Raw genomic sequence first — 18878 nt, forward strand, 5'->3', positions numbered from 1 at the left:
TTCTTAAACAATGATTCATATGACCGCTCGTTTGCCCATGTATTACGCGTGGAAATTAATTCTGTGCCTTTATATTCAATTAGTATTTATTATTTTTGTAACTCTTGTTCAAGTTAAAACGTTTACTTGATATTTTGTTATTTTAAAGTAATTAACCTTCTGAGTCTCAATCTGATGGCCATTACAATTTATCTATATACAGGGTGTACCAGTTTAGATCACCATCCCAAATATCAAGGTTAATGGTTTTTTTTTTTCTCGATGAGGTATTTTTATTATTGTAGTTGATAAAAAAGCAAATTTAAACATGTATAATACATTAACCTTCAGATGACTCATAGAATGCAGAGTTTATTACATAAAATTTAAAATCTAAAAAGATAAATTCAAAGAGAAGAATCATTTTATTGTCGACGATATAGAAATGACAAATTTACAAAAATGATTATTATTACTGGTATAGTTGATTACATGTACACCGAAGAGAGCTGGAATTTCACACGTAGCTTGTAAAGACTAAAAGCATTTCTTTTTGTAGCTTGCCTTTACATCTCAGTACCTCAGTGAAATATTCTTGGAGTTTTTGATCAAACAACGCGAGATATTTTGTGCGTTTAAACGAGTCTTTATTCGTATTCGTACACACGTGATACAGTTATTGTTTATCCTTGTTTGTCGTGTCGAGGAACACGTGACAAACGGTAAAAGTAGGCGCGGCACATGCTCTAAATGACAGTAGGAACGTTTGTGATCGATCCACGGCTTTTTTCATCTGGCAAGCGTAGACGCTTTTCACGCGGCTTTTGTTCGCCTTTGCGTGTCTCCATTGTACTATAGGAATGGAGCTCTTGGAAGTATTAAAAACTTACCGTTACGATATAAGGATATTAAAAAAAAAACATTATATGTGGAGTTATACGTTCGTTTTAAATGGAATGTAAGAGTTTAAATATTTTTCTCCGCTGAAATTGCCGTACGGTTTACGAAAGACGTTTAAAATAGCGTTTCGCCACTTGGCCACTGTTTTCATGGGTCATTGTCTGAAAATAGAGAATACAGTAATAATATCTGTGTACACATTGTTTCGTGTACATTTTACGTATGCGTTCCAACTGTATGATCTCTTAAACGAAATATTTATTTCGAACGAGAACTTTTCTAAAAGAAGAATACAGAGATACTTTTCAAGATATTTTTTTTGCAATTTAAATATACAAAAGTTGTATATACAGGGTGTTCAGGCTATTACTAGCCAGCGTTTTTCTCGTAAATGGTACATATGGCAAAAAATGAAAGAGGACAAATTTATACTGTTTTTTATGTGCAATGTAACCAGGTATATAGATCTTTTGTATTTGTACTATTTTCTGAGAATTGAAGATGACCTTCAGTTTTTTAAATGGAATGGTATATTTTTTGTACAAAAATATGGTAGAGTATCGAATTCTAAATAAAAAAGTATTGATCTTTATTAGCCCTAAACCTAACAGGTAACGAGTAATTTCACTTTATTACTTGAAAATGTTCTTAACGTAATATCAAGATGGAGATTCAAACAAGTGTACTACGAATTCTTCGTAAAGAAAAACATCATCCATGTCACTCAGCACTTCATCAGGAACTGTCCTGCGGAAATCTGTGACAAGGTTGAATCTCGATCTCGATATTACGTTATGAAAATTTTCAAGTAATAAAGTGAAATTACTCGTTACCTGTTAGGTTTAGGGCCAATAAAGGTCAATACTTTTTTATTTAGAATTCGATATTCTACCATATTTTTATACAAAAAATATACCATTCCATTTAAAAAATTAAAGGTCACCTTCATTTCTCAGAAAATAGTACAAATACGACAGATCTATATACCTGGTTATATTGCACACAAAAAACATTATGAATTTTTCCTACTTTAATTTTTTTGTCATATATACCATTTACGAGAAAAACGCTGGCTAATAATAGCTTAAACACCCTGTATATTTTCGTGTATATTACATAATTTGTTTGATTTGTTGTCCCCGTAAAATGAGATTGAATTTAAAAATACTCTTCGTTATTTCGTTAGATGAGATCTTCAGATTCCATTTTGCTTTTGTCTCCATTGAGATTATAATGTATCGCTGATCTTTCCAAATTCCTTGCAAATTATACACATTTAATTATAGGTATAAACAGAACTTACCAAGATTACACCATCCGTAGTAACTTCGTATTTCCGTACAACTTTGTTGTTATCTGGACTGACCGAAACTGTCACCAGGCTATCTCCTTCCATTGTAGTCATATTCTAAACAGAAACAGAACCCTTTTCTTTCATATCAACGTTGACGACGCTATCTTTCGAATGCGAAAGTATTCTGCGTGCAAATCGAATATACAATTAGGTTGTCCCGTGCACAATTCAGTAATGTAACATGAAACATAAACTATTGTGCATGTATGGCTTATTAATAATGCGAAAGAAACTTTGCACTTTTAGAAATAAAGATTGAATAATAATAATGTCGTCAAAATAAAAAATATCATTCAATTGAATTATCCTAGTAATTATCCAAAGATAAAATAAGGATTGAATAATCGAATGTTATCAGAGTAAAGAATATTATCGAATTTAATTTCGTAAAAATAAGGTAAAGAGTACTTTCAATGTAACTCCAGCAGGCATGTGTTCTTCGTATTCTTCACCGAGAGTAAACGTCACTTCTACTGTGCGAATCATCGAAATTGTGCGAATTGTCCATTTATCACCGTCATTCGATATTTCCAGTCGCGGACTGGACATGGCCATCATTTTCCGTGGAATGTATGGTACACCTATGAGTGCATACAAGTAGAAACAAAACCGACTTAATTCTTACTCGATATTCCATTGTTTCGAATGCCATTCCACGTGTAATACAATTTCAAGTCCCTATGAAAAAGAAAAATCTCTTCCTTCGATGTAACTCGCGACCCTAATCAGTGGCGTAACCAGGGCCTGTTCAATTCGAAGAATTAATTTTATTACTTAATAAAAATAGATTCTTTTTTCTAATATTACACAAGATTTAGAGGGTTGGCTTCCGTTTGAAAACAAATTTCAGTTACGCCACTGAACTCAATAACAGATATTAAATAAATAATCCACTAAAATTGTCGGTATTTTAATCATTTATTTGATTCATTAAATATTTAGTAAACACAAAATCGTAATATACAGAAAATTCTCAAAAACAGTTATATGATTATATAGAAATGTATAAATATTTTTTTAATTAAAATGAACATGTAAGAAAGTAGTACACATGGATAAAATCAAGTTCTTAGACACGTCTGGTTTTCTATATATTTCAGAAAGGAATGATTAAATCCTAAATTGCGTTCAGATTTTCCAGCAATTATATATTGTACTTGTTCTTGCTACCATCGTAGGGTACGGCACATTCATTTTTGCCCACTCCATTCAACATACCCACAGCTTTGAAATACTCGTCGAGATTTTCATTGCGTTCATGTTGATAATTGCCGACGATCGATGCCATTTTTTGCTCCAGTTGATAACGCTCTAGAATCGGCGATACCGGCGCGTCGAGATTCGTCAAAGGTTGTAGAATGCTTTTATTTCGAATCGTGCCGTCTTGTAGCAGTTCGAAAGATTCGGATCTCAACAACCTTGAAACATATTCCTCGCTGTGGCTTGTGTTTACAATTGTGGGTAAATCGTTATCTAAAGCGCAGTCTCCTTGTTCCCGTGGCAAACGCTTTTTGCGAGTTACTTCTCCTTTCCATAGGTCTCTCATATCTAAATTGTGATACGTTATCTTACACGGCAAATATCAGATAGAAACCAACATGTTTGATGTTAAGACATTCCTTGCCGCGAAGTTGAACGTTTAAACGGTCCAACTTCCTTTTCAGGAAGAAATTAACAGTTGTATTCTCGATGGGACATGTTTGTGTATTAAACATGAAAAGAAAAGAAAATTACATGTCGAATTAAGTAACCTCCTCCTTTTCGAAGTCAGTTAAAAAGTGTTGCATAAAGATTCATCGAAACTTTGAGTACGAGTCGAGTCGTAGGAATTAATTGCAACTTAGAACAAAGGGATTTTAAGTCCACAGAGGAAAAGGAATGAGTTCATTTCTTGCTTTTGGCGTTTGTGTACGTGTGTACTATTCTAGAATTTATTTTCACTGTAAGAAGGACGAAAAATTGAAAAATCTTTCAAGAAACAGTAAAATAGCAAATTGCAATAAAACGAGTAGATCGCCTTTAAAATCAGTAGAGATGGCAACACTGGCTATATGCATAGTTTATTCAGCGAGCCGAACAACTTGGGTAAACAAAATCACGTGACTACAACAGAACCCATTATTGAACCGATATACCTTTTAACCAGAAGTGTATCACAAAAACATGAAAATATTCGACAAACTGTTAAATCGTTAGTAGAACTTTTATTACAAAATTATTGTAGATATTAGAGGCTTGAAAGAAAAATCGTAGATAAATAGTAACGCTCATTCTATTGTATTCTAATTCCATTGTATTCGTATCTATAGATTCTATACCATGACCTCTCGTTTGAACGAAATATGTTTCATAGATGTAGCGCTTTATTTCTAATGCCATTCGATTGCATAGCTACATAAATCAATTTTTATTCCTTCAACGCAAAATATAACTTCATTTTACAATCAAGATACTAATTTCTACTTAACGTATAACTAGACTGCGGATCTTTATGCATTTATAGGAAATTTGAATGTGCAAGAACCTACAAAATGCAAACAACATGCAAGAATATAAAAAAAGATTGAAAGTTCATGTTATAATATTTGGAGAATAAAATAAATTCCTATTTAGGTTCAATTTACGTGGATTCGGTTGCAAAGATTTTATTTTGCATAAAGATCCCCAGTCTACGTATAACAGATAAAAAGTTGTCCTTTCTTTTATCAATTCTTCGACATCTTTATCTATACCGGGTGTTAAAAAAAAAGTATTCAATATTTCTATGGTTTATAGGGCACACTGTACTGAGTAAAAAAGCTTTAGTAAACATAGGTCCAAAGGTCAACCGTTTCTGAGATATAAACATTTTTGTTTGCTAGTATCATTATTGACTTACTTGCTTCGATCGCATGCGATGTTTATGTCAATGTTTATAAATTGTGTTCTGAATGTTCCCATTCAAGTGCCGACAATTTCGTCAATTTCATTTGTTCAATTTCGTGTACAGAAATTATCGAAAACCCAGTAGTAAGTCAATCATGATACTAGCAAACAAAAATGTTTATATCTCAGAACGGTTAACCTTTGGACCTATGTTTACTAAAGCTTTTTTACTCGGTACAGTGTGCCCTATACACCATATAAATATCGAATGCTTTTTTTTTAACACCCTGTATATTTTCGATTTATTAACGTTGCTTATCTCTGGAATATTCGTGCATTATATGTCATGTAGGATATTTTAAAATCTACTATAAACTCGTTTTATTTATTGTAACTCGTACCCAAAATTTTAATAAATCTTTTGAAAACACCCTATATACTTAACGGCATATTTGATCGTGCTACTGTTATTATTAGATAAGATACGAAGGTACGAATAATGATAAATAAAAAGCACAATACCGACAGACGTTTCTAAGATTGGTTAGAATTATAATTATTTCTAGATAAATTGTAGAATGCTTTTTATGCTTACGATGAAGGGAATTTCGAAACGAAAAATCCATGGTTCTAACGAGGAGGTTGTAGTTATCGAATTTTCCTGATTATATATTACGTATATTTCTTTGCTTTTAAACATTCTGCTTTGATTATATTTTCATTTTCTATATTCAGAGCAGTGATCGAATCGTAACGTTTGTTACTTCACGCGATACCGAAACAGCGTAAAATAATTTAAATTATTACGAAATCTTTGAATGTTACATATTGGACGAATTTTGTAATATTTTAGGCCATGTCCATCAAGCCTACAAGCACACTTGGTTCATCAAGTAATACAGGAAATCTTGTCCATGTGCAAAAAGCAACCAGAAGATTACGGATATAAACCGCAAGAAAACAGTATGTTTCTTTGTCATGAACTTTTGTATTTTATTTAAGAAAAATAAAGTTTTTAATAGCAGTGTATATTATCTTGCAGCATACACTTCATTGAAATTAATGCAAGCCGTTACTGGTAAAGTTAATGAAATATGTACTCGCTACCTGGACAATAGTAGATTGGCATTACTACCATCTCCTCCTTCAACACCATTGCCTCAAGTAATAGCAGGTGGAAATAAAAATTGCAGAAGGAGAATGGAGGATCGTTACGTGGTCATACATGATTTACACACTATGTTTGGTATCGAGGTAAACATTAATGCTGAATTTTTATTGTATATGTAGACAAATAACAGGTGGTGAGCATTCTGTTTGATGAATAATTGAAAATTCTAGGACGATTCCGTAGCAAATTACTACGCAGTATTCGATGGACACGGAGGACAAGATGCAGCTGTATATTCTGCTACTCATCTTCATCAGTATTTAGCAGAAAGCATATATTATCCTACAGATCCAGAGCGTGCCTTACGCGAAGCTTTTATCGAGACAGACACACAGTTTATAGAAAAGTCTAAGACACAAGTAATTAACGAAGTTTTATTTATTATTACTTGGTGTATACAAGTACAGAATAATATATTGCTGAAATAAGTATGTATCGTTAATGTTATTGTTAATATTTTTCTTTCAGAAAATATGTGGTGGTACAACCGCAGTTTGCACCTTATTGTTAAACAAGAAGTTATATGTTGCCTGGGTAGGAGATTCGTCAGCCATGCTAATAAAACGTGACAGTGTCGTTCAATTAGTGAATCCACATCGACTTCAGCGTAAAGTAAGTACGCGCTTAAATGTGGCTTTTACTTCGATTAAGATGATCATATAATATTACATGTTCATACTCTGGACAACGCACTCTTACTCTTGTCGTATTCACGCCTGGAGTGGGTAATTTAGGATCCACGGTAATTACATGTCTATCATGGCAGTATTTGAATCTAAGACCTTGTTTTGGATCTATAATTGGTTGATAATTACAAGTTTCATTTAAACACGTTTTGTTTCTTCTCCAGTGATAATACGCGAGATCAGATGCTTGAGGCCATAGTTTCTTTTTCCCTTGAAAATATGGAAGCCAATTTTCTTTTTCGAGTCTCTCACTAAAGTCAATGTAACCAGAGATCTCAAATTGAAGTTTCGTCATATTTCTTACGAATATAATAGTGGATACGATTTTTAGTCTATTTAAACGTTCGCGAAGCGCAAGTTCTTGCATTACTGCGTTGCTCGGTGTTACAAATTCTGACGTTAACTCGTAAGGTTTATAGATCGGAAATAGCAAATCTCTCACAGCTTTCAAACGTCGATAGAATGCATCTTCGTTAAGAGTCTCGCCTGTACAACGATATCCGAGTTCGGCTAATTGACGCGCGGTATAAAGATTTCCTATATATCCAAGGTCAACGAATGTTACCAGAGAATCCAAATAATCTTCATAATTTTTGAATTTTAATAATCTTTTATCACTGTCAATTTGTGTTCCTACGATTGACATTTTTAAATATAATTTCGTAAATCGATGATTTTAAGTAGACTATATACTTATTTTAATGATTGGTTTGACATACAATTTTTGGTTACGATTTCCTTGCACAGAAAACAATTGACATTTAATATGTATAGTGTAGTGTATTTAAAACATAGAAATGTTATAGATAGAGCAGGGAAGACAAGCCTGAAATGTCACATCGTTTGAAAATCGAAAGAAACCGCGGGACTTTCCATCTATCTCTGTCTATTAACGCATGCGCCGTAAAAGTCAGACTATCATTGGTTGCTGAGTTAGCTTTGTACAGGGTGTCCCAAAAATGTTGTAACTCCTTGAAAGGGGTGGTTCGGGAGGTGATTTGAAACAATTTTTCCCTTAGCGAAAATGTTGTCCGAGGCTTCGTTGAGGAGATATTAACAGAAAACACTGACCAATCAGTGCGTGAGTATGCCAGTTGAGCGTAGGCTACGCGCTAGGCGGCCGCGCTCATACGCTACCGCGGCCGCTCCACCGGTATACTCGCGCTCTGATTGGTCAGTGTTTTCTGTTAATATTTCCTCAACGAAACCTCGGACAACATTTTCGCTAAGGAAGAAGTTGTTTCAAATCACCTCCCGAACCACCTCTTTCACGGTGTTACAACATTTTTGAGACACACTGTATATTACAAATTTATAAGACGTACACAACTTGTTGTATTGTACATTCATACAATTTATACCGAATATATTACGGAATACTAGTATAAAATACTAGATCAAATTTTATGAGAAAGTAATCGAAAGCTGCGTGAATTCAATTGAATAAAAGAGTTAATGTTAGCAAGGTGATATTCAAAAGGCGCGCGAAGCCATACACTTGTACGCATGCGCTGTTAGGCAAAGACAAATGGGATGCCGCGCTTTTCTTTTGCTCGTTGGCTGTAGTATGGCGGAGATCTGGCTCTCCTTCGTTATTTATTAATATCTTTATTGTTTAAAAGAGTTCATGTGACGTGCAAAAAAACAATAGTTTTCATTCCTAGGATGAAGTACGAAGAATACAAAAAATGGGAGGAGTGGTGATGGAAAGTATGGGAATCATGCGAGTTAATGGAGTCTTAAGTGTTTCAAGAGCTATAGGTGAGTGAATTTTTATTTCCTTTTGTCTTTTTGAAAATTTATAGCAATTAATAATTATCATAGTTGTCGCTTTTTAAAAGTATACATATTTGAAGAAAGTAATGTCATTATTACTTGTAAAAATAAAGAGAACAAAATATAATTGGAAGCATAGTAAAATCTGTACTAATAGAACATTTTATTACCCAAATAGTATAAATTTTCTCAAATTGTGCATTGGTTATATATTGTTATTATTATTACAAATTATTAGCAAATTTGTTCATATCAATGTCATATAAAGCAAGTAATACATATTTCAATGAAACATGAGTGAAACATTTGAAAGCATTAAGAAACTGCAACGATGTAAAAAAAAATAGTGCTTTTCATTTTCATTCGTTACGTTAGTTCCTTTTAACACAATATCAGTATTAAGAAAGGGATTATTTCATTATTCAAATATTTGTGTAATCAAACAATTACTTATATTACTGTATATCTCTATCGGTTATAGTATCTATGGGTGACAGTTATTTATATATCTTTATCGGTTTGGTCCATATCTATAACAGATACATAAAAACAACCATGGTCGACATCGATTTTCCAATTTTATTATTAAGTACATCTAAAAGAAGTTACAATACAGTAAAAGTTGCATCAGAAAAAATTTTATTGCACATTATTCTTATAACACGTTAGTCCAATTCTCTTCGAGAATAACACGTTTAATTATGTTGAATAATTGCGTGGACGAACGTTTAAGACAAAAAGACAGTCGAGAAAGTCATAATTACAACTTCTTTGCATACGTTTTCGCGTATTCTAGTTGAAAGTTGAGGTTAACTCCTCGGAGGAGCTTCGTAAAAATACGTTCGGTTAACGCATATCGTCATAACATTTCAACGAATGTTAACAGGGAACAAGGAAACTGCGCATTTTTAAGGCGTGGCCTTATATCGTTGATTTTTGTCGACATTCATCTATTATTTGTTTATATTTACTTTTCGTACTCACGTCCGACGATACGCGAAAACGCACAGGTTATCCTTTACTCTGCACTATTAATTCTACCGTCAATTTGACACAATATTATCGTCTGTCTTCCACTGACATTCACTGTTGCTTAGAGAAAACTAACAGTCGCTAGATGGCGGTGCAGGTATTCTCTTGTAATCGGTCAATCGCATCAGAAAGCGTTGCTTTCAACCAGAATTGAGCAATGATTGATTACTTCATGATTATTTTTTTAGCTGATTATAAGAACTGAACGTGATAATCGTAGTCATTAGTCAAGCAGAAATTAATTACTTAATGGTGAATTACATTTGTAATTTACAGTCATTAATCAGTAATTTGTTTATACTGTAATGATATTAATGTAATGAAAGATTATTTTTTCTTTTACTTATACTTCAGAAATATTTATACTTATACTTCAGAAATACTTATACTGTATTTGACATGGTGAGTAGTACAATTTATTATTGTATAATTGAAATTAAGGCAACTCTAGTTAGTTGTTTCTTTTCAAGTTGGAATTGTTCATTACATACATAGATATATTTCAAAAATATAATGTTCTGAATTCTTTTAATAAAGATAATTATCTTTGCATTGCTAAAATATTTCAAGTATGGTTAAGAGAAAATAGAAAATTATCATAATAGGACTTTGCATTTTTTTAACTTCAAGTACAAAAAATTTGGTAATGAATTTATACCAATTAAAAATATCCTGGGTACTTTGACAATATATTAACGAACAATGTGTAACTTTTTTCTTCTTCTAATGTTTAAATTCATTCGTCGGGGTTAACAATCCGTAACGAAATTTCATTCGCGAAGATTAATCGTCTTAATGGGGTTCTGTTATTCGTTGAAAAGTTGTCGACCGGCTGAATTGCAATAGAATAAAGACGATAAAAAGAATTTTTAATTGTAGCACAGTTCCCGGGCTGTTCTCATACGTTCTTAATTATTTTATTGCGTCTGGTTCTCGTAGACTTGTTTCTGCGGTTTATGAAACTTGATTCTACTATAACCTCGGCGAGCAAGTTTCAGAGAGTGCATGTTCCTGGTGGATTTACTATTCGTTTTTCTTGTCAATTTAGATGAGCGCAAAATGAAGCAATCGATATTCGTATTAAATTAATTTTCTTCAAACGTTAATACGGAATGAAGTTGGAATTTTCCAACATTCTAATTTAATAAGCTTCTAATCGATACATTTTTCTATTTGTAGCAATATTTACAAAAGTATGAAGATAATTTTTATTATTTTTGGTACCTACAGAATCTACTAATATAAATTTGCTATATACAGTGGGTTTTTGAGAAATTGATCGGTGTACGAATACATTCTACACCCACTGTAGTTAAACTACGTTTATGAAAGATAAATAAATACTTTGCACCTGTAATTGTTCACATCATGAGGTCGTTGGTAGAGTAAACAGGTGCAGCTCTTTTAGATATACAGGGTGTTCAAAAAAGAGCATTCAATATTTATATGGTGTATAGAACACACTGTACCGAGTAAAAAAGCTTTAGTAAACATAGGTCCAAAGGTCAACCGTTTCTGAGATATAAACATTTTTGTTTGCTAGTATCATGAGAGAGCACTTAAACACGGTGTGGACATGGTGGACCAGTTGTATGGGCTCCTCGATCCCCCGATTTAAATCCTCTGGACTTCTTTTTATGGGGATATTTAAAAAGCCAAGTGTATTCCACCCCGATAGATGACTTGAAAGAGCTACGTAACGGAATCCACCATGCTTGTCAAATAATTCGACAGAAATGTGGAATTTTCGAGAGAGTTCGCGACTCTGTAAGAAGAAGATGCCAAGCGTCTACAGATATGAGCGGTGGACACGTGGAAAATCTTGTATAAATATCGAAAACCCAGTAATAAGTCAATCATGATACTAGCAAACAAAAATGTTTATATCTCAGAAACGGTTCACCTTTGGACTTATGTTTACTAAAGCTTTTTTACTCAGTACAGTGTGCCCTATACACCATATAAATATTGAATACTTTTTTTTGAACACCCTGTAGAATCACAAAGGTTAATACTAGGTAGCAGAAGCTAACAGGGGAAAAATTTGTCTAATTGTAGATTGTCTAGAACTCCAGCAGTTATGCAACTTAATTGTCGCATCACGAGATAAATTTGACTCTTTGCATGTTTGCAAAGAAGCCAAGTAGGGAGGAGCAAGGTGTCCTAGCAGCTGGCCAACTATGGCTTAGGTATCGTGGGGAAAAGGAAAGAAAAAAAATTCTGGACGCGTGTCGGGTATCCTGTTGGTTCCGTTCGACCGCTGACACAATAGTACGTGCAACCATGCTCCGAGCAATGCACGCTTTACTGGGTGGCTGATACAATCGCATGCCCGGAATAATTAACAGCTCATTACGCCGTTTTTGCATCGCTAGAAGACGCGTGTCTCGATGATCCGTTGTCTGGTGGAATTTCTCTCCATGTTTACAAAAGTTTTTGCTGTAGACACGTATTTTCAATTTGACGATTGAAGAGGTCAAATTGAGATTGAAATTTTAGCATCGAATATTAGGCAACACTTAGGAAGGAAATTGGTAATAATGAGATTGAATTCTTCATCATAATGAATTGAATTATTTTAGGTGCACTAGGATTAGCAATATGAAATGCGCTATTTCATGATTAATGGTGATTTAAAGATCAGGAAAGTTGAATTGCTATTAGCTCTAATTTTAGGTGTTTATTTTTCTAGATTATAAATAACTGGATTTTACGAAGCATCAATTTGTTTTAGCGATAGAATTTTTGGACTAATTTTTGTATTAGATGAAGTTAGGATCTTGGCGAACGTGCCTACAAAAATTGAACCCAAATAGGAATTTATTTTATTCTGCAAATGTTATAACATGAACTTTACTTTCAATCTTTTCTATATTCTTGTATGTTGTTTGCATTTTGTAGGTTCTTGCACATTCAAATCTCCTATAAATCTATAAAGATCCGCAGTCTAATCATTATACATTATACATTATACATTATACATTATACATTATACATGTTTAATCAATTCGGAGATATAAATTTTAGTTTCATCTCAAAGTCTCAGATTGTTACTATTCGCAGCCGATTAGCTCGCTATTACTCGCGACGAAGGGTTGTTCGTACGCTATTAACAACGATAATCAAGAAAATGTTAGTAATTAGACACAGAAATAAATATGAGCGGACACGAGACGCGCACACGCGATACCGAGATCCGTACTGAAGGATCATTTAAGAATAATGCGTAATTTTTATTCCTCGCGTTATTCTCGAGAAACAAATGGATAGTATAATATCTTTCCTACGTGAGTATTTAATAAATTTAGGACTTTGTTTCATGTATAATATTAGGTTGTCCCAAAAGTTTCTTTCGCTTTATTAATAAGTAATACATGCACGATAGTTTATGTTTTATGTTACATTACTGAATTGTGCACGATTCATTTTGCTCCATTACTGTTACAACATGAATATCTATGAAATTAAATTGTCTATTTATATAAACACGACCACATAAAATAATTGAGTGTAACTCGCGAAAGAAACTTTCGGGGCAACCTAATACAAAAGGCCACGGTTTAATGTATTTCTCTTTCGAACGTAAACATCCCTCGACACTTTTTAACGCCGAAAATGAACAAAGTAGCAGGAAAAATGTAATTCCCCGTAACGTGCAATTTTATGGAATTCGAGATAACTGTTACAGTTACCCATTGCGCATAAGCGATGATTTTTTTTTACATCTGAAAAACACGCGATGGACGAAGCGTGGGGTGTATCAGTGTTCAACTAGACCGTAATTAACTTTAACTATCTATTTAATGAATGGCGCAGCTAATTTAAATAATGGCACTACCGTAACATAGACGCTTCCGGTTATTATAAATTTGTATGGTTTTTTTCCTTCGGCTTACTACGACTATGAATGAAACCCGGTACAGTTAATGATCGAAGAAACACGGAAATTCGCGAGCAACGGAGAGAAAGAAACTTCCAATAATTGCCAACTTTCATAAAGAAATATACATCGAAATGTGCAAATAAATCGTTCCGAAACACGATGGAAAGCGCGAAGAAAAATTGTAATTAGAAGAGTTAACCCTTTAAATCATAGAATGTGAAATTCTAAAAAGAATTTGAATAAAGATTATGCATGGAAATGCATTGAAATAGGATTATAGACGCGTTAGAAATACGATTATGGAATTTAGAAATACACGCAGATGGTACTCCTAGACATATTTATTTAATGCACCGAAAACTTATGTATCGATCTTCAAACGTGTTAATTTATTATTCTTGATCTGCTCATAATATCGATATTAAAAAAGTTTAATTTAATGTATTTTTTGCAATTTCAGGCGACGTTCGATACAAACCATTCGTAACGGGCGAACCAGAAGTTAAATGCGTCCATTTGGATGGCACCGAGGATTTCTTAGTGGTGGCCACCGACGGATTGACGGACTACCTGAATTCTTCGGAAGTGTTGACTGTTCTCTATCACGAAATACAACGAGATCCAAGTGAGTACAAAATTTTACGATTAATATAGCGATACTTCGTTTCATTGGAAATATTTTACTTCGGATCGTGCAAGTATTTTATGAAATAAAGTATTTTATTTGACATCAAAAATTTTTAAGATGATATTTCAAATAATATTTTATTTCAAAAACACTGAATATATTTGTACCATAATTTGGAATATTTTATTTTACTAAATTATAGTTTAACAAAAATATACATATCGAATTGAGTAACTCCTCCTTTTTCAAAGTTGGATAAAAAATATATTTATTTTGGTAATCTAAAACGAACGAAGTACTTTTCCTCTGCATTATAAACATACATTCAATGTACTTCTTCAATGAATACTTCTATCAAGAATCTTCAATAAAAATCTTCATAAAATGAATGATGGAAAGAGATATTCTTCAATTGCAAGAAATCATAATATTTGCATGAAATGGTTTCTCCATCTGTGTATCATACATACACAGTTTATTTTCAAATTAAAAACTATGGAAAGTATTCTATCTTATGCTTTATGTTATTAAAATGAAACATTTTATTTTATGTGTTAGATTATCAAAATAAAATATTTTATTTGCTGAAATTTTATATCCCATTTGAAATACTATTTTGTTTGAATTCTGACGAATCTATTATTTAAAATAGTATTTAAAATAGTATTTAAAATATTTTTTCTACAAATATTACCCACCTCTGTATTCAGATGGTATTATTAACCTGAATGAACAGGGTGGGGTGCATTAACATCTTGCTTTAAATTTAAACATCGATATTTGGAGATCGATAGCACTCACAAGTCTTACATTTGCTGATTTTTCTATTCGAGGTCGTTTGCTTCAATAGACACAAAAGGGTACAAGTGGGACTGTATTTCAAGAGTTAAACGATACTTGAGGCTATCTCTCCTACACTATTTTCAACGATTTCTTTCAAAATACCATTGGTTACGTCGTTTCTGTAATCCCCTCTTGGCTCGATTCCCATTTCCATCTGAAATTGAATCATCCCGTCACTGTATATTTTCTGCAGCCAGTGTTGTCTCTAGTTACTCTAAAAATATTCTAGAAAATCCCAGCCATAGCTTGTTCATTGTTCAGACACGGAACACTTACACTTTGGAACAAAAATCAGAAATTGCGTGCAACTCTCGTCAGTTGAAATCGAGGGGTGTGCATCGATAAGGAGGCAGCTCCATTTTTCAAATTTTTGGGAAACTAAAAAAAAAACGTTTTAAAATTCAGATTTTTGAAATGTCTTTTCCATATCATAGCATAGATACCTAATTATGAAATTCCTTTTCAGAGTGGTGGGAGGAGGATTAATGTTTGGCGCTGCCTCCTTACTGCAGCACACTCTACAATTTGTTTAGATTGGTATCAGTTCATAACGTTTCCCTTTTTATTATAATATTTAACGTCGCGTGCGTCATTAGGGTATTAGCGAACACATTTGTTATAGTCAGAAGTGGCTAATATTTGTAGAAAAAATATTTTAAATACTATTTTAAACAATAGATTCTTCAGAATTCAAACAAAATAGTACTTAAAATGGGATATAAAATTTCAGCAAATAAAATAGTTTATTTTGGTAATCTATAGTTAAAGCATGAAAATAAATATTTTATTTTGGTAATCTATAGTTAAAGCATGAAAATAAATATTTTATTTCGATAATCTAACACATAAAATAAAATATGTTTCATTTTAATAACATAAAGCATAAGATAGAATACTTTCCATAGTTTTTAATTTGAAAATAAACTGTGTATGTATGATACACAGATGGAGAAACTATTTCTTGCAAGTATTATGATTTTTTGCGATTGAAGAATATCTTTTTCCATCATTCATTTTATGAAGATTTTTATTGAAGATTCTTAATCGAAGTATTCATTGAAGAAGTACATTGAATGTATGTTTATAATGCAGAGGAAAAGTACTTCGTTCGTTTTAGATTACCAAAATAAATATATTTTTTATCCAACTTTGAAAAAGGAGGAGTTACTCAATTCGATATGTATATATTTTTTTTTACACTATAATTTAGTAAAATAAAATATTTTATTTTTAAAAGTACATGCACGATTCGAAATAAAATATTTATTTACTTACGATTTACTATTTAAAATACGTATTTTACCCAGCTCTGGTTATAGTCTCCTCGCAACTATCTCATCGAAAAGATATTACATAAAAGATATTCTTTCATTAAAAGATACGTTGGGTCCGTTGCAAACAAATTTTAGCATACTCTTACGTACCGCAACTATTCCGGCACGTCCAATTCATTATTCTCACTGGAGAGAAAATCGAGAGAAAACGATGCTAGTCCAACTCGTCGTTCGAGCAGCGTGCTTAGCTATGTTCCATTAATTTGGCTGATCTATTGCTGGAGCGCGGAGAAGATTTCCATGTCACGAATAGAGCAATCGAAGCGAGTAATTATAGACCTGCTGTGCAACAGATCCATATGAAATTCTCGGATTAAGTCGTCATTAATCCAATTAAATTTTATTGCGCACCGATGCGAGTCAATCCCTTATCCAGACTCTGAACTCCCTTATTAATCCAATAATATACAGAGAATCTTTAAGCATTTTATCTACCAGGAATCAGCTTCTCAATTCCAAAGTTTTCTGTTCTTTTTGCAGAAATAAACAAGATTTTATTTAAGAAATTTTATTTCACGTAACGAATAATTGTGGAATGTCAATGTTTTTATACATTATAGTAGGCATGTTCAACTATCAAACAAAATTTTTTTTTTGTTTATTCTTAATGATTTATTTTCATTCATAATAGCTACATAATAACTTGAAATTGAGTTCTGTGGTGTTAAATGACCGAAGTTAAAAATAAGGGTTGAAAGATTCCATTTTTCGAGATGTTCAAGTACTTTCACCCCCTTAAGTGGTCCCTGGAAGACCATTTAACCTGAATTTTCTCCGAAACGTGGAGCAGAACACCCAGCGGCCGATAGTTCGAGAAAGTAACGGGGATTGCCGTCTCGCAAGGAATTTCGCGCTGGAAAACGCGAATCTCGTAATGACTCATACACCTTATAAGCGGCTGCCAACAAACTGTGTCCAGTTGTTCTTCATGGCTCTGTCATGCTCTGCTTCTTGTTGCTTCAGGGACGAAGATCGGAACAGATCGCCCTGGCCACACGTTTCACCGATGTTCTTTCGTGTCCGTTGAAAAGTTGCTCCGTTTCTGTTCGTAGCGATTCCAACGGCGACGGGTTCGTTGAACTTCCTCGTCGACGTATGCCAGTCGTTCACCGACCAATGTCGTTTTCACCGTCGAAATTTTTCTATCCAAATCCTGCCTGTACGTTTCGACGTTCTCGGTTAACGACTGGAACGAACGTGTAAGGGAAAATCGGCACTCGACGCGTGACTTCGGTGACCGAGAAAGGAACAAAGAAATTATTAAACAGATTAGAGAGGATTCCAGAGCACGGTCTGGAGCCCCATTTACTTCCATAGGCGCACATGGTGTTGTTGTATATCATTGTAACGAGGAAGAATATTTGTAGGAGATAGAAAATAATTGTTTGAGAGTGAATGTATTTTTTGTTATGGTGAATTGTATATTTAGTAGCAGTAGAAAAATTTATATAATATGATGGTTGGCATCTAGCTTGGTTCCATCAGGAAAATTTATTTGATTTTTTTTATTTATTCTACGAATTAGGTTTTGTAATGGATGAAAATGTTAAAAAAGAAATTAGTAAACCGCAGCGAGACAAATATTGGTAGCAAATGGGAAATAATTGTTTGAAACAAACACAAGTAAATATATTTGTGTTACGATGAATATTTATTACAGTTCTGTAAGATTAGTTACAATAATGGGTGAAAATATTAAACAAGGTGAAAAATGCAATGAGAGAGAGAAGAACTTTTTTCAAAAGGACCTCATAAATTTTGTTTTGTAGTAAAATAGAAATGATATGTACACCAGGTCTGAAGATTTTAAGAAACATGTTTTCATTATCAACTATGACGTTTGAGAAATTGATCTTCTTCAGGAGTAATGAGTCGATACGAAGTGAAATGGAAGAAGTGATAGGAGACATTTTCCATTCGACTCGACGACGTCGTCGGAATGGAATTCAATGTTGATTCGAAGTACCTCATCGCTAGAGTCGGTCCAATTCCCTCATCGAGCCGCAATTGAGTCAGTTGCTCTCAGCAAATTGCTCGCATTCCCATTGTCGAGATTCTGTTCCAGGGAGGGAGGGGGGGGGGTCAATCTCCGATACAATAGCGATTCCTAAGCCTAATTGCAGAAGCGTGTTATAGACACGTGGCACACGAACACATCGTCTCGTGGCTTCCTTCGTCGAATATTTAGAAGAGTTGCAATTAGGGATGGAGTTGTGCGCGTCGCGAGTAACAGGAGCTGTCGAAATTAATTTCAATCGTATTTGAACACTCTGACAGGCAAACTAAATATTAATGAAAATTTTGGCCCGTGCTTGTTCTCAACCTTAGATTATAATACATCTTTTGAAAATTACTTTAGAAGAGGCTAAATATTCAAGAGAAATATTCATAATGAAATGTTTCAGTTTGACCTATCGTAGATGAAGA

The 18878-nt window shown here is 33.4% G+C and overlaps 3 protein-coding genes across 3 annotated transcripts in view; 1 reads left to right on the forward strand and 2 right to left on the reverse strand.

The window, feature by feature from the left end:
• LOC128888510 (serine-rich adhesin for platelets-like) overlaps window positions 1-18878 on the forward strand; it is an 88151-nt gene that overhangs the window by 1151 nt on the left and 68122 nt on the right. Inside the window, exons 2-7 of the mRNA XM_054145413.1 lie at window positions 5952-6061; window positions 6141-6352; window positions 6440-6628; window positions 6738-6881; window positions 8620-8716; window positions 14107-14271. Coding sequence (XP_054001388.1) covers window positions 5952-6061; window positions 6141-6352; window positions 6440-6628; window positions 6738-6881; window positions 8620-8716; window positions 14107-14271 — 917 coding nt within the window. The remainder of the gene's footprint in view (window positions 1-5951; window positions 6062-6140; window positions 6353-6439; window positions 6629-6737; window positions 6882-8619; window positions 8717-14106; window positions 14272-18878) is intronic.
• On the reverse strand, window positions 605-9862 carry LOC128888649 (fatty acid-binding protein-like). Its single transcript, XM_054145712.1, has 5 exons — window positions 9716-9862; window positions 3452-3651; window positions 2642-2814; window positions 2183-2287; window positions 605-1040 (listed from the first exon to the last, which is right to left on the reverse strand). The coding sequence occupies exons 2-5, from the start codon at window positions 3519-3521 to the stop codon at window positions 981-983; spliced, it is 408 nt and encodes a 135-aa protein (XP_054001687.1). The 5' UTR covers window positions 3522-3651; window positions 9716-9862; the 3' UTR covers window positions 605-980.
• LOC128888628 (cilia- and flagella-associated protein 299-like) lies at window positions 6893-8432 on the reverse strand. Its single transcript, XM_054145684.1, has one exon. It carries the CDS (start codon window positions 7599-7601, stop codon window positions 6894-6896), a length of 708 nt encoding a protein of 235 aa, XP_054001659.1. The 5' UTR covers window positions 7602-8432; the 3' UTR covers window position 6893.

The sequence above is a fragment of the Hylaeus anthracinus genome, unplaced genomic scaffold, assembly GCF_026225885.1.
Source record: "Hylaeus anthracinus isolate JK02 unplaced genomic scaffold, UHH_iyHylAnth1.0_haploid 11994, whole genome shotgun sequence".
Lineage (NCBI taxonomy): Eukaryota > Metazoa > Arthropoda > Insecta > Hymenoptera > Colletidae > Hylaeus > Hylaeus anthracinus.